This window comes from Syngnathus scovelli, chromosome 7 (assembly GCF_024217435.2).
Source record: "Syngnathus scovelli strain Florida chromosome 7, RoL_Ssco_1.2, whole genome shotgun sequence".
Taxonomy (NCBI): Eukaryota; Metazoa; Chordata; class Actinopteri; order Syngnathiformes; family Syngnathidae; genus Syngnathus; species Syngnathus scovelli.
The window spans coordinates 8342014-8357778 of record NC_090853.1 but is presented as its reverse complement, the minus strand read 5'-3'; the positions used below and the strand labels follow the sequence as shown (position 1 = coordinate 8357778).

Here is a 15765-nt window from a genome sequence, read left to right as displayed (position 1 = left end):
ACACACGCACACACACGCACACACGCACACACACATACACATTTTGTTTGACTTTTAAATATGTCAAGAACAATGAGTTATCTAGTGCATGAAATGCGCCATACAAATAAATCTGCCTTGCCTTAGACTTTGTTACAATGCAAAACATTGACCTGCAAAAGCTTCTGGTTTATGTGGCCACCTGCTGGGCAATATTGCGATCACAAGAGTTGTAATTAGAGAGGCACCTCTCCATGCAACTAAATCCCGTGCCCGTGTGTGTGTCTAAGGTGTCATAGTAGGGAATCATGTGGTGTCTGGTGACACATGCATGTTAATTATTAGATGTGTGCGGAATATTTGTAGATCTAGATTAAAATATGGAGCTCCTTTTATTACAATTGACAGTTCTTGGACATCGAAATAAAAAACATACACTACTGACAGTCTTTTTAAACTTTATTCACAGACAGAATTTCATAGGCAGGTAATATATACAGATAAAAGTTGGTTGTATTTACCTAACATCAAATATTACGCACCCATCTGTTTTATTAGTAATAACATTAGTCCAGTCTTTGAGTCTGGACTAAGGCATTATACATCTTACAAAACAGTTTATCAAATAACGAAAACACATGCAAGGGGGGGGGGATATGGGTGATATGGGGGACAGATACATTATACTATTAAATGATTCACAAATACATTATTTTAAATAAATTATATTGAAAAATGATGGGCAATAAAACTAATTATGGCTCTTGACTTCTTCAAGGGTGGAAGTCGTGCGCAGTAATGCCCAGCGAAGTTTTCTTTTTTACCAGCCAAATGAAAATGGAATAAGCAAAAGCAAAAATGCAAGCAACTAGTCATCAGTAGTTTGGTCTTTCCGGTATAGAGATCAAGAAATGACAAACTGTAGCGCTTCTTTTAGGCGCTAAAGTTTGTGCGTGTGAGTGCTATTTTTGCGTTTTGTGCTGTGTCAACCCACAGATAATTAGCTTCCAAAGCAGAAGGAGAAACAAAAAGGTCACTTTGACAACACATGGAGAGAGTCATCTCTCCAGAGTCATCTCTCCTACCAACAGTAACCATCGTAGTACTCCCGAAGGGCAGAGGCCAAAAGGATTGGCTACATGAAAATCCTGTGAGAGAACCTGCATCTTATTATTGCATCTTAAGATTGGCTAATGGAAAAAGGGGAGGCAAATAAGCAAGGGATGGAGAAGTACATAAAGACGTCAAATGAGTGGTAAAGTGCAACATGATCAAATCCACAGGGTGCTACAGTAGCTGGGGAGGTGACTAGGATGTGCCGTATCACATGTGACCATCCCGCTCACGCCTCCTCGCAGATAACCGTCTCCACCACAAATGTATTCTCAAAATGGCGAATGCGGTGGCAGTCCTTCGCCTCTCGCTTGGTGAGGCCTGTGAGAGAAAAGAGTCGAGACGCACACACATGCTGAGAACCTAAACCACACTTTTGATCAGATTACAAAAGCAAGTCAATGACCTGCAAATAGCCTTTTGTGCTCGATTACTCACGTCTGCGGGAGACACGGCGGTTCAAGCGGTACGTGTCTTTGCCGTTGCAAAGGCGGTAGATGAAGGGTCCAAGCTGACGCATGTTGTGCACTTTGCCGGTCACCATCATCTCTTCATGAATTATGTAAGTCTGCGGCAGGTATGTTCCTTTCTACAGGACCCCCCAAAATACAGCACAATAGATGAAAATCTGCACTATTAAGAAACCATATAAAAAAATAAAAATAAAGATTTATTTTTTATTGCGTTACTCATTTTATGTGTGTACTCCATGCACACACGGCAGCACACTGCCCCTAAGAGGCCAAAATGTGCATAGCAGGAAAAGCCAGTATTCATATTTATTTATTGCTATTAATTTTAGAATATTCTTGTTTGTACTTCTTTTCTTTTTTATTTAGCATTTTTTTCTGGTTCTTTCAAGATATATTTGTAGTGTAAGGATTTTTTCCCTGTCCTACCAACATACGCAATTTCACATAATATGGCAAAACCTATTGAAATCAATGAATAATCAATTTTATTAATCGTGATATCAGTACCAGTGAAAGTAATCATTATTAATACATTACCTTGACATTGATAAGCAACTCCCAAAGGTTACGCGGGGGCATCACAATGGTGGTATTGAGCTCAATCACGTAGCACTTGTCCAGGGCAATATCATGGTAAGCAGTCAATCCCTGCAAAACACAACTGCTTATTGCGGATGAAGATAAAAATATACAGTCATACAGTATGTTTTGACGTTCCAGCAGCAGGTCTCTGGCAATTTTGCATTTACTTGATTTTCCACATGGGAAGTATGCTAACAACTCTGAAGCCAGTTTGAAATTATTCATAATATAGATTATAAAGCGAACATGATCTCAACACAAATGACAGTGAAAGAAAGTTGCAGACTAAACACAAGATGAAATCCTGGATCCTTATAAATGAATGCATGCTCTATGTGGGTGAAACAAAGTGTACATCGAGTACAAGTACAAATCAAATTGCTCACTCTGTGGAAATCGTGGATTATGTCAGCAGGATCGCTGCCTCCAAAATGAGGCACAGGCACAGTGATCTTCTCATAATTGTCTGCCAAGTAGATGCCAACGTTTTCTGCCAGTTCTTGTCGCCCACGCAGCGGTGCGTACACAGAGTCCTCGTAAACCACCTTGCAGTGGAACAAGTTTTCCTCTGGGGCCTGTTTTCATGCAAAAGCAGGCCAGAAAAATTTTCTCAAAGTTAATCAAAATGACTCATAATTAAAAAAACATCAACAAACACCCACTGTTTCATTCCCTAGCTTTGAAATGCGCATTTCGCAGTAATGACCAAAAAAAAAAAAAAAACGGCCTACGTGTGGTATGAAGTAGTAGCGGTACACATAGATGGAGGAGAGGACCAGACCGGCCATGAAGACAACCAGGCCGAACGTCAGGCAGCACAGCCCGTTGAGTGGCGACTTCTTGGGCCGCAAAGGCAGGACAAGTTCATCCTCCTCCTCCTGAGAAACGCAAATAATAAAACATTTGTACTGTATATAGGCAAGCCCAAATTTAAAGTTGAGCACTATTTGATGCGGCGTAATTAGAAGGGAAAAAGAAATAGAGAAGGTCCCCTACTATAATGCAGTAAATCTGACAAGATTATACGGTTTTGATTGAACACTTTGTAAAAACATACTTGGTTCTCTTTTGTTTTATGTGTCAGTTTTACATTCAAATGGAAGTGACAAATATCCTAAAGCTGGTTTTATTCAACTGTTGTTCTACAACCCTCCTATTCTTACAGGTAGGATTTATTGAAGTTATTGCAGATTGCTTCAGGGTGTAATTACTGTACACTGCAAGAAGTGTCTGTATTACAACACTCTATTAAAGCAACTAACTTCCGTTTTTTAAGCGGTTTCAAATGTTGCAAGGAACACCGGAAGTGATGAGAGTCCTTGGCAAGGAGACGCTCACGATGAGACAAGATAGTGTGAGTCCAGCATAAACGCCTCCAGTCTCACAGCCCATCTGCAAGTGCTGCTTTTTGGCGGGGTGTCACTATGTAGTAGGGTATGAATCAGCGGTGAAGTGAATTGGCTGTTCAAAACCAACGCTGAATCAGAATTTGCAGATTCCAGTCAGAACAGGTCATATTGAGGCGATCCCCGATTAATCGGTAGAATAATAGGATGATCGATTCCAAAAAGATTTGTTTGTGACAGCTGTGTTAGTTGCTGCGTTCGCTATTCATTTATATTCAGCGAACCAACTCGAATCTGTTACTGATTGTACTTTTGACAAAAAACACATCTAAGTACAAAAAAAAATGACGAATCCAGTTCGATCGTAATGGCAAATGGAGTGCATTTTTATAGTGCTTTATTTATCCCATATTTTATTCAAATCAATTATCCTATCACTTATACCAGGGGTGTCAAACTAATTTTTTTTCACTGGCCGCATTGTAGTCATAGCTTCTTTCGGAGGGCCATTATGACTGTCAACCCAAATAAATGTATGAGCACCTCATATTATATACAGTAAAAGCTACAAAACAAACTGACAAATAGTTTTCAAATCAGACGAATAAAAACTGGTCAAATATTTTAAAAAAAGATATTAAAAGTGAAGACAATCTACAATTCTAGTAATGACACGAATTTGATGCATACTTTGTGTTCGCAGGCCACATAAAATGATGTGGAGGGCCGTATCTGGCCCCCAGGCCTTGAGTTTGACATCCGTGCTTTATTTGAAAACATGAAAATAAACTATCTCAATCATTTCAGTGTTATTCTGTTCATTGTCAATGCTTGAGCTGAGATTGCTTATTCCTTGGACAAGATGTGCAGTGCCTACTCGTCGGTTCCTTATCTGTGTGAATGACACTCTGAACGGGAACATTTGGGGAGACTAAGCTAAGTGCGCGAGGACAAGGACACAACTGTGCATGTGTGAACACATTCTGTGATACACGCAACCCTTTGTGTTCTCTCTTCCCACAGAGATGGAGCGTTTTATTTCACACCAGCTGAAAGCGTGACGCACCACGAGGCCTATTTGCCTCCCTTCTGCTCTCTCCAAATCACATTTTTCCAAGTCAGGAATGCACAAAAAGCGCTGCAGTTTGTCAATATATTTCCTGTTCATTTGCAATCAGAAACACTGAGGTGTGCAGGAAATTTGCCACCCACGTCATTAGATGACGAGTGCATCGCTCACTAGCTGTGAACATTTAAATATGATCCTGCAGCCAGCTGCATCTGCCATCTTGTCAGCAAAAGCTGGTGCATTTCTTCCCATCCTGCCTGAGGTGAAAGGCTGCAGTTCTGAATTTTGGGCTAAATCCTCGCAAGTCATTGCAAACTGCAATATCCAATATATAAGCTGCAATATCACTGTACACAACTGGCTTTGTGTGTTGTCCTCTGGGGGATAATATATCGCGCATGTGTTTGAAATAAATTCAATGGACGCTGAAATGAGCGCATTGTAAGAGGAAGCCATCACAGCCTAAGCAGGTTTTGGAGTCAACCAAATGGCGTTCGGTGTCATGTTAAGCTTCACTGGCGTGCAGGTACACGATGTACACTTACACCGCGTTATAATAAATTAACCACAGGAAATATTGTTAACAGCATAACAGTCACTATAAAAAAAAAAAAAAAGAACGTGAACTCACCATCGGATGAGGAATGAGGATTTCGGTCTTGTCGCCATCATTCTGTTTATCTCCTTTCTGCCCCGCAACAGGCTGGAAAGTAATCTTCACCATGTCTCAGTGTGTTTGTGTGTCTGTTCTTCTGATCTTGTTGAATAGCTAGGCACAAACGAAACCTTCACCTTTCAGACGAGAAACCTTCCCACCGCTCTACTGCTTTTTGTTTGTCTCTCTCAACCGGAAGTGGGCTGCCGCCCCCCCACCGCCCTCTCTCTCTTTTTTTTTTTTTTCATTCTTAAAGGGGCCTCGTACGGGCACAGTGTTTTTATTCCATGTACTTTGTGGTCACTGAAAAACTAGCAATATCTAGACATTTAACAGCTTGATCAGGAAAAAAAAAAAGGAACCCCAAATACTCGCAGGTCGCCGCCATTCGTGTTTTTTTTTTTCCCAACGCAAACTTTTTTTTAGGATATTGAAAGTTTCTCAGCATAGTGTGAGTAGGCCTAATAAAGTATTTTTTCGGACTTGATATTACACGCAGTATACTTCCGTGTAAACAGAACTGCAATAATGTTCAAATTTTGTGTCAGTTGATTTTTGTGACAAATGCACAATATTAGTCATTCATGCACTTGGTACGTTTTATGCACGAGAGCCTTTTATACTTGGGTATGTGGTTGTTTTATGGTTGAATAGTTAAATCTTTTATATATACATTGAGAAATGTATTATGAAAAAAATCAACAGGCTATATTCAGAGAATGTTTGTCCATGTTCAAAATTTTGTTAAACAAGTGCATGATCCAATGTGCCCCCACCTGCCTCTATCATTTAAGATGCCCATCCCTGCATTAGGGCAATGCAGTTCATGAACTATGTCTTGGACTTTTTGTAACCCCCCCCCCCCCCCCAAAAAAAATAAAAAATAAAAAACGAAACCAAGTGCATAAACATCAGGGTTGAAGCCATAAAATAACAGCATTATTTCATTTCAAACTTTTTTTCTTTATTCTCATTCGGCTCAGGACTTTTGACACTTCCGAAAGCACCCATATGTTTTACGCTGAAAAGCTGCATACAAGCTGAGTTCAATGTGACATTTCAAAGTTGTTAAATTAACAATTCCAGTACAACATCATTAGTACAGCATCATGCACAGCCAGTGTAGGAACATGCATGTTCAATGTGCGTGGAGGGGCTGGGCTCTGAGCAGTGCTGTGGCCTGCACTATAGGTATTTATTACCTGTTTGATCTAGATATAGTGGACTACGTCAACTCACTGCAATTCTGTTCATAGGTTTGTTTACGTACCATAAGGACAAACCATCACGCCCAATTCTCCCAACCACAAATGCTCAACACTCATAACTGTACTGGATTTATATTCCATTAAAAGACCCTTAGAGGTAGTTGGAAAGCTACTAAGGTCTTGGTAAGTATACCACAAAAGCACTTTCCAAGAAACAAGCCAATAGCTCAGAATGAATGGGGAAATGCAATCACTGATATTGAGGAGTGGATATCCCTTGGGGTTCTCTCCTCCAATTTGAAGTTGGTTCTAATTGGCTTTTAACTAAAGCACTACTGATCTCAACCTCCCTTTTCTATCCAGGAGAGATGTTAGAGTAACCCAACCAGAAAGGTGCTGATTAAAAAAAAAAAAAAAAAAAAAGACAGAATGGATCCCTTTCTGAGCCTTTCACTTTCCCTCTTTGCACATTTTATTAATATTCCGTTGGGTAGGAAATATGGGAGCGACCCTTTAAGTTACAAACAAGAAACCAAGCAACCATCTCAGCAGTAAAATGAAATGTAAAAACAATTGCTTAATGAAGGTTTAGAAATTTGATTACCATTAACGTTATGTTTAAGGTAAATACCAATATTATATTCCTATGTTATGGTTTAACAAACAAAAAAAACCTACAAAGCAAAGAAAAAAAAGTCCATATGTACATGTTCTCACTATTCCAAAAAAATAATACAGAGAGAACTTTTGGGTTTTCACAAGTTTCATCTCTCTTGCTTTTCCCAAGAATTCTCAGTGCTGGGTTATTTAACAGCACTCAGGAGGTCAAGACTACTGTGTGTCATGGCATTTGCGAGCCCCCCACACACACACACAAACACACACCATATTGGACGAAGGCATTGACGCATGCATGTGCATGTCAGTCTGACCAGTCTGAACATGGCAGCAACACTGGCTGGGTCGCGGCAGTGCCGCCATCAGGCGTTGATGCCCCTCCGTCACCTTCCAAGGCAGGCAGCAAACAACCATGTTTCTCGTACCATTTCCATCACAAAGGTTTGAGGCCATAATCTTTCAGAACATGTGTATGTAAGTGTCGGTCATATACTCATATCTAATGAGTACTCATTACGACTAAAATCCTGACTTCTAGGTGTGTACCAAGTAGGAGGTGTTCATTAACTTTTGTTTATGATGGACTTGTGTGTTTTTGGATCATATTTGGGTTAAGGTGCATGGAAGCAGCAGCATCTACTGTTTTCTTTTGAACTAAAGAGGGGGGGGGGGGGGGGGGGGGGGGTGGACAAATGTTCACTTGATGGCTGGCAACTTCCCAACAACTTTGAAATGCTTTTTTTGTTCAGAAACCAGAATGGCAGCAGCTGATGGGTCCGTTAAGCAGGTGTTGAGCGGTTGGGAAGTGGTGGCCCCGCCTCCTTCGTTGTCCTTGGCACCTTGCCTCAGGCCTCCTGCGGGGTGGGCCTCTTGAGGTCCCGGATCTGTTTGACCAGGTAGGTCTTTTCATCATTAAACTGTTCATCCTCTGTTCTATCGTTCTGGAACTTGCTGAGGAACTCGATGAGCTTGGCCTGGTTTTTTAATAAGATGTCCAGGATGGGCTGCGTCTTGTTGGGGTTGGCCACAAACACCTGACACAGGAAGCGGAAAAGCACATGTTCAAGTGTGTGCCGAGTGCGGTACCATAAGATGGTTGCCAAGGAGTCTTTTTTTTTTTTTAATCTTATTCTAATTTTTAAGAAACAAAGATGGAAGGATACATTTTGCATAATATAATGCTTAGATTTGTAAATGATTTTCCGACCAGATTGTGACACATGAGATTGTGTTGCCAGTGAAAGTGTTTTTTGTTTTCTTCTCAATTACTTTACCTTAAAAACATGGAACGCCTCAAACTGAATGTTGCGGCTCTTGTCACGCAGCAAATTCATCATGAGCTTCAGATTTTCGGGCTTGCTGATGTATTTCGTCATGATGCTGAAGTTGTGCCGGTCAAGAAGCAACTCTCCTAGTAACTGTCAATTTAGAGTGACAAAACGGATGACGATTAATCAATCATTTACTTGTAGGATTTGAGGGCAAGAGAATACTGACTATGAGAATGGTTGGCCACTAGATGGTGCTCATGGGAGGGATAACTCTTGACACCATGAAATTGAGTGAGTTAATAGTAAGACATTTACAAACATGGAGCAGAGGAATGAGGAAGAGATTTTAAAGGTTGTAAATAATTTCCTTTGGATGTGTGTCTTCTGCGCTACTAATAAAATGGCAGTGTTGAATCCCGGTCTGAAGAAAAGTTAGGCCCCTGGTTTGGAAATTACGGACCTTTATTCAACTTTGCATTTTTAAGTCAACCTTTAGACAAACTGTATGTGCTTACATGTAGGAATAGAAGAGGTGAATTTTCGTATGTTTGGGGGTTTGCTTTTGTTTGACAAGTGATCAGAATAACATTTTATTACATTGGATTTGTAGACCTGTGCTTTTACCTTGAGAGACTGTCTTTTTGTCACGTAGTTTTCAGAGTGGAGTAACTTCTCGTATTCACTAAAGAACTACATAGAGGGGGAAAAAAACAGAACATTAGCTGATAGGCCAACGCAGCCCTGACAGAGATACTGTATGACTGATAACAGTTTAATAAATTGTTGACGGATTCAAACCTCGGCAGTAAATGTAGATCATTTATTCCCTCAATGATAATGTCTTGCACACTTTATGTGGATCAATGTCACACATCACAACCAAACTTAGTACACTTACTTTGTCATAATGTTGCTCCAGAAACTCTGCACTCAGTAGCTTGTGTCTTGTAAGGAGGTCCTACAATCATATTCGCAACAAATGTAGATTTGGTCATGACAATCTCTACTTCAATTTTTGCTGACGAGACACCACTGTCAAGTATAATTTAGGTTAGTGTCATAGTTGTAATCGTAAATGGTAATACGTGTAAATAAAAACTAAATTTGATGGCGTGATGACCATACAAATAAAATTGTGAAACCAGCTCATAAAATATAATTGACTGATGTCTATCATAGCTAAAATTTTGGCCTCTGCTCTCACATGACTTCAGGTTAAAAAAAAATTCTGTAAAACAGATGTTTGTGCATGTGCTGCGGTACTTATCACAATACAGCCTTCTTACTTTGAAAGTGGCGAACGCATCTGAGGCAATGTCAAACGTGGACATCTCCACATATCGGAAAAAGTCATAAAACTGCTCCGACCACAGTGTGATTTTGGCCAGGGGTTCATGTCGGATGCATTCCCTCAACATGATTCCGCAGTTTAGGGCAATCTCCGGAGACTCGTACCTGCGCAGAACAACAACAGGCCTACTGAACAACTCATATTAACCCAACACATACACACATAAGAGTATGGTTGCATTTTTTTTTCCCTCCTCAATAGATTTCTTGTGATTTGAGCACACCCGATAAATGTTTCCTACCCTTTTAATAACATGAAGAGTATATTCTGCTGGGTACAGAGGTACTCCACCGTCGGTGTTCGAGTGCCAATTTGACGTCTCAAGATGTTGTTGAAGATCTGTGCTACATCCTTCTTGCCCTGTGTGTGAAATGATAAATAACCAAGCCATTGAGGTAAGAGCACAGAAATTTAAGATAACAACATGGCCACACACTTCCATTTTTGTTTGGTGATGTGTATTTCTCAACCATACTCTCGCAGTCGGAAGTATTCAGGAGTGTGAAAGAAGAAGTGGCAGATCACACAACACAGCCACTTATGACACAAGTGCATGAGTCAAGGAAGCAGCAGTGAGCAGCTCTGATGTGGCACACAGCAGAAACACGGGGCTTTGTTATACACAAACCCAGAGAAGGTGTCACTGTCAATGTTTTTCCAAGACCGGGACTTGACTCAACTCTTTATTTTAATGAACAAAAAACAAAAACAAAAAACAAAGAATAATTTATAGAAAATGGGACAGGCAAGCATTAGATCCACACCTATAATCATTTTTTTTAAGACTGGTTTTGTCCAAGGGACCACCATTATAACCAAGAAGCAACTCGGGACCACTGCTTTGGTGGAATATTATTTTGCACCGAAGGAGGATAAACCTATACAGGCTATTTATTTGCATCTGTATGTCTATTTTGGGAATCTCAGCTACATTTGACATAATTTGGATATGTAAATAATTCACAAAATTAGCTGGAAAATAAATCAAGTCTAAATAATGAATCCATTATATTTTAAAAAATGTTACAATTACTTTCCATTTCCAATTTCGTGGACCAACTGCAATACTGCCACAAACCACTAGTGGGCCGCGGACCACCAGTTGACAATCACTGTTTTAAGATGTCTTCTGCTATCTAGTGGTACTTCTTGTAAAAACACATTTGTTCAACGTCAAACACTACCAGGTACCTATCAAACATCAACCAGTAGAGGCAAAATTGATTGAAAGATTTCTAGTGTCCACTTAAAACTAGAAATGTGTGGTTGTCAACATTTAACCAACCGGGAAGTCACTAATTGTTTATCAAACATGTAGAAGAGTGGCTCTCAACTTTCTTACATCAAGTACCACCCTAGAAAATGCAGTACTTAGCTTTCAAAGTGCCATTTATGACCAATGCTGGAATGTGTTTCTGAAAAGATTTTCTAAGAAACCTCTCTGGAATTGTACATATTTTTTAAATACAGCCACTGAAAGCTTATTTGCAAAGCGACGGTTCTCGAAACTCCACCTCTCACTCGCACCAGTATTGCACACTACTGACATTTGTGGTATAATGAAGCTCAACTTGTTCTTCTTCTCAATGACACAAATATGAGGAAGAATGACAAATAGTAACTTCAACTAACTGTAGAGATACCACTGATCTCATGTTTGGATTCCAAGTATTTCTCCTTTGAATGTGAAACAAAAATTGCAACCTGTTTTCTAAACAAACAAAACAAAATCAAGACAGTGGCCCACTGAGCAATACAATAAATTTTGACACCCTTCCAACATACATCCTTTCATATGTACTAATACAAAGTCATTTTCCATAGATAGGTACATGGTGGTTTGCTTTGTCTTCTTCATCAATAAGCTTTTACCTCAAAGTCAATGAGCTGGAGGTCAGCTATCAACGTGCTGAGCAAGCCGCTGTTGTAAAGCTCCTGAGCGAGTTGGGCCACAGCTTCGGTTTGGGGCTCTTTCTCATTAGTCCCATAAAGGATTTCCTTCATGGCCACCAGGCTCTTTGACACCTCTTCCGTGGCCTGAATAAGTAGATACATGTGAAGACTGAATTAATTACTACATAATGCATAAATGTATGGTATATTTAATAAGCCCAGGTACCATTTTCTGAGACTCAGCTTACCTTCTCAGCCTTTTTGTCAGAGATGTCATGCTTCTCAAGCACCGTCATGCTGTCCTTTAGGTTCTTGACGATGTCTGTCGGCGACTTGTGGGACTTGCCAAAGGGGAACGGCATGGCGGTGGGTTACCACGAGAAACTGATCAGCGCGCGCTCCACCTGAGTTGTCACATAAAGATGGAACCGAAATTGTAATTTATACGGCATGAAAGTAGCATTCTGCCCATTACGACACGTTTGAGCAAGTTCAAGTTAGTTGCAACACTGCGTGAAAGGGTGATACACAGAGGTGACTGTTAAATTATTCCACGCAGACGTGACAGAAGACATGCTCGTACAGGGGCTGAAAAAAATGATAACAGTAGATAAAGACCATACCATGTACGTCCATACATAAGTGCAACACTAACAACATCAGCACATAATGTGTACAGCATTTTAAATACAAAATGATGATGACAAATCATATTGGTACTTTAACCATAGGGTCAATGGAGTACTTGTACATCTGGATCTGAAAGGCAAATATAAAAAGAATCTGCATTGACCTGTAATTTCAAATTACTGCATTGGATGTCAAGAGGCAAAATAAGAAATGCTGTGGTTTTAAACCCCTCCTTCACCTTTAATACTAGTTCAATCTTGTCAGACTGATTTGAAGAACTACTTTTGTTGACACAATACATAAAGCTCAGTACAGCCTCTCCTACAAATAATAATAAATTTGGAATATATAAATATATAGTATATAAAATATATATCTAATAATATAGCACCTCATATCGGTCATCGGTTGACTCTGACCTCTAAATATCAGCATCGGTATCGATTTAAAAAAACAAAAAAAAAAAACATTGGTCGACCCCTAATTACAATTATGGTGACAAAAATTAACATGGTCAGTAGTACTATCATGATGTTGATAAAAGAAATGTATGTTATAAATAACACAGCAATATAAACATATCCACATACAACATATTTTATTTAACACAATGACAACATAGTCAACTAATAAAACATAATTCTCGTGTTAACTGTGTCAATATCTCTGCTCCTCAAACCTGAACCATGTGACCAAAGACACACATAACAAACAGCTGTTGACAACCTTATCTCACTGGAGCTGGTTAACTTGAGTTACAAAACAAGGTCACTTATCTACAGGGGCCCCACCTAGTTACTTTAGACTCACACCAGACAAACATTTTCAACAGATAGCAAGATTGCAAACCACATCTTTGTTGTAATTTTAAACAGGACCTTTTAGGTGGCCAAAATAGTTGCAATGGTAAAATGAAGCTTCATAATGCTTCATGAACCGGTTGGGTTTTTTTCCCTCTAGATGGCACTATTGGTTTAAAAGTGGTTCAGAAATGTCAAGTGTTGAACAAAGAGTGCACTCTAGAGGAGTAAAAAAAAAATACATCTGGTTCATGAAGCATCGTGAAGCTTCATTTTCCCATTACTACAAAACAGATAATCCAAGTGTGAATGAAAACTATGACAACAATATCCAATATAAGTTTGCATCATAGCATGACTCATAGTAATAGAGATAAAGACTCATAGGTTCGTGTCACTCATGGGTAAACACTGGAAATAAACAATTACGGAAAGTTGAAACTGCAACCCATCAATATTCATATTTAACACCAATAAAAGCATTCATTTTAACACGATTGGCCATGAGAAGTTTGCTTAATGTTACATCGTTAATAATCTGGACACACCTCAAGTTTCCCAGGTGGCCAAATCCGTCTTTCACCCTGACTAATGCTTGTTAACATATCCAGCAAGGCAGTCTTTCTACTCCTGACCTGCTTCAGTATCAGTGACGCAAATAGGAAGGTATCACATATGGCAGGATCCATCAGCTGCTGCTGCTCCAGTGACTGCTACTTGGCATGTTGGGGTGATCATTAAACCAAAACCTATTCACACATTTCCAACAGTAAGACAACAAGCTGAAGAAATATTACACAAACAATGCAAACAGTGCCACACACCTGAACTACTATGTGATGCATCACAAGAGTTGCAAAATATTGTCTGAGCTGTATTGGTTTCAAATTATTTTTGGAATTTTCTGGGCTGGCTACGTCATAATAGAGCTATTAGCATAAAAATGAGACAGTGCACTATAAAAACAAGTGAGTAGGATGCAGCGCAATTCTCCCCCCAAAAATTCTGGAATACATCTGTCGGAGTAAGGTTGTTTTGTGGGCTTGTTCTGGGGTAGCAATGATGAAGTGAACAAACGATCATCAATTTGTCGGATTGTTATTAGGTTGATATATTTTCTTTTATAGCGTTCTCTGACAACCTTAATTAAATCCAGGGGATAATAAATAAAAGCTAACAGCCCATTTAGCTGTTGTAACATGAAGCTGAGTACCTCCCATCTGTGTTCAACCATGCATGCTTTGTGATGGGCTAACGCCTGCCAACTTTGCGCCAAGCTGGCACAATGCATACTTATTCATTGCGTAGCAAAGACAGACACAGCATCAACGCGGGGCCATGGACGTATATGTCCCGTAGTACGTACTGATTTGGCAGCAAAATAAGAATAATATTTTAGAGAGGCAATGCGGCCTATTATGCTTCAATCACAGCTCACCAAACCGCTGGTTTAGGGCTGTGTGTGCGTTGTAGCGTGGTTGTCAGCGCTGTGACAGGCCTCCAGCTTCCAAATCATCTCAGGTGCTTTTACTCCTTGGGAGTGTGTGAGAGCACTGGCTGTCAAAATATGTAGTATGATCGTCGAAGGGTCACCAATATAACGGTGGTGAGCTAGCTTAGCATGGCCAGGCCTGGCAAAGGCTCCGCGCGACAGCTTGCACAATCAAGCAAGCCTATGACACCAACAACATGTTAAAAGATGTGCTAAACCACTACTCCTGACGTCATCAAGACAAATGTCAGTAATTGTAAGGCGTTTTAAATGAGATACCTTTTAGGGCTTCGGATGTTAAGTTATGTAGTCGCACAATATAATGACAAATTGGAAAGACTGGAAAATGCAGCAGATTACCTCGTGAACGGCGTTTTCACTCGTTCCCCCCAATTCGTCACGTCGGTAAAAGGCAACGCAGGCCCTCCTCGAAACAAAAAGTGCTTTGTTTTCCTGCGTCGTCGTGCCCCCTTGTTTGTAGTGTAGATAGATAGTTGTGTATGTGCAGCCACAGTTTCCCAGTTCCCCCTGCTGACTGTGTCCGGCTGGTAACATTGGCAGAAGCGCCACTGTCACCGTCACGTGTCTCGCGCGCCCCCCTTTGGCCGTCGGATGCGGTGCAGTCATTGCGGATGAACGTCCGCGAGGGGGCGCGCTGAACCCTTCATCAAGTCGGTGGTGAACCGCACTGTGGAGCTCCTAATTTGGTTGTTCACGCACTCATACTCAATCAAAGCAACATTTCAGGCAACGTGCATCACGTAAATAGATATTTTCAGGACTACACATTTTCATTTTCTTCCATCAAATTTAGTTTGAGTTATTTTGTTAGTTTTTGTTAGCTATAATAACTTTGATTTCCTTGTTCATATTCCTATACGACGTTGCTGTCATTTTTCTTTTTTTGTCTTATATGGCCGTAAACTCTCAATGGATTTTGGTAAATACTCAGTTTATCATTTAAAACATTTCTAAACTCAAACATAGAGTAGTGTACCACAGTACTAGTAATACAGCGTGGAAGTAGAGTTGACTCTGGACTGATAACCAGCTCACCAGATCACCAGGCCGCATCCAGATAAACATCTAGCCACCATGCATCCTTGTTTAATTTCAAAGTTTTCTTTAGTACATGTAATTAGACTGAAATTGATGAATGGATGTTAAATTTTTTAGACACAAATTTATAGATTTATAAAGTTATTGATTATCAATTATTAAATAATTATTAATTATAACCATTAATTAATAGTTAAATAGCATATATAATTAATGTTAATAATTT

At 39.9% G+C, this 15765-nt stretch overlaps 2 protein-coding genes across 3 annotated transcripts; both read right to left on the bottom strand.

The window, feature by feature from the left end:
• Positions 1–420: 420 nt before the first annotated feature.
• itm2ca (integral membrane protein 2Ca) lies at positions 421–5424 on the bottom strand. Its single transcript, XM_049725576.2, has 6 exons — positions 5194–5424; positions 2879–3025; positions 2534–2722; positions 2103–2213; positions 1531–1681; positions 421–1413 (listed from the first exon to the last, which is right to left on the bottom strand). Exons 1-6 carry the CDS (start codon positions 5284–5286, stop codon positions 1322–1324), a joined length of 783 nt encoding a protein of 260 aa, XP_049581533.1. The 5' UTR covers positions 5287–5424; the 3' UTR covers positions 421–1321.
• A 732-nt stretch (positions 5425–6156) lies between these two features.
• On the bottom strand, positions 6157–15056 carry cab39 (calcium binding protein 39). 2 transcript variants are annotated; one of them, XM_049725549.1, is made up of 10 exons: positions 14841–15056; positions 14427–14521; positions 11807–11962; positions 11538–11702; positions 9907–10025; positions 9601–9769; positions 9213–9272; positions 8939–9004; positions 8318–8461; positions 6157–8077 (listed from the first exon to the last, which is right to left on the bottom strand). In XM_049725549.1, the coding sequence occupies exons 3-10, from the start codon at positions 11918–11920 to the stop codon at positions 7889–7891; spliced, it is 1026 nt and encodes a 341-aa protein (XP_049581506.1). In that variant the 5' UTR covers positions 11921–11962; positions 14427–14521; positions 14841–15056; the 3' UTR covers positions 6157–7888. The 2 variants fall into 2 exon arrangements, with proteins under 2 accessions (XP_049581506.1, XP_049581505.1); XM_049725548.1 differs by lacking the exon at positions 14427–14521 and having other exon boundaries at positions 14841–15055.
• Between the last annotated feature and the right edge of the window lie 709 nt (positions 15057–15765).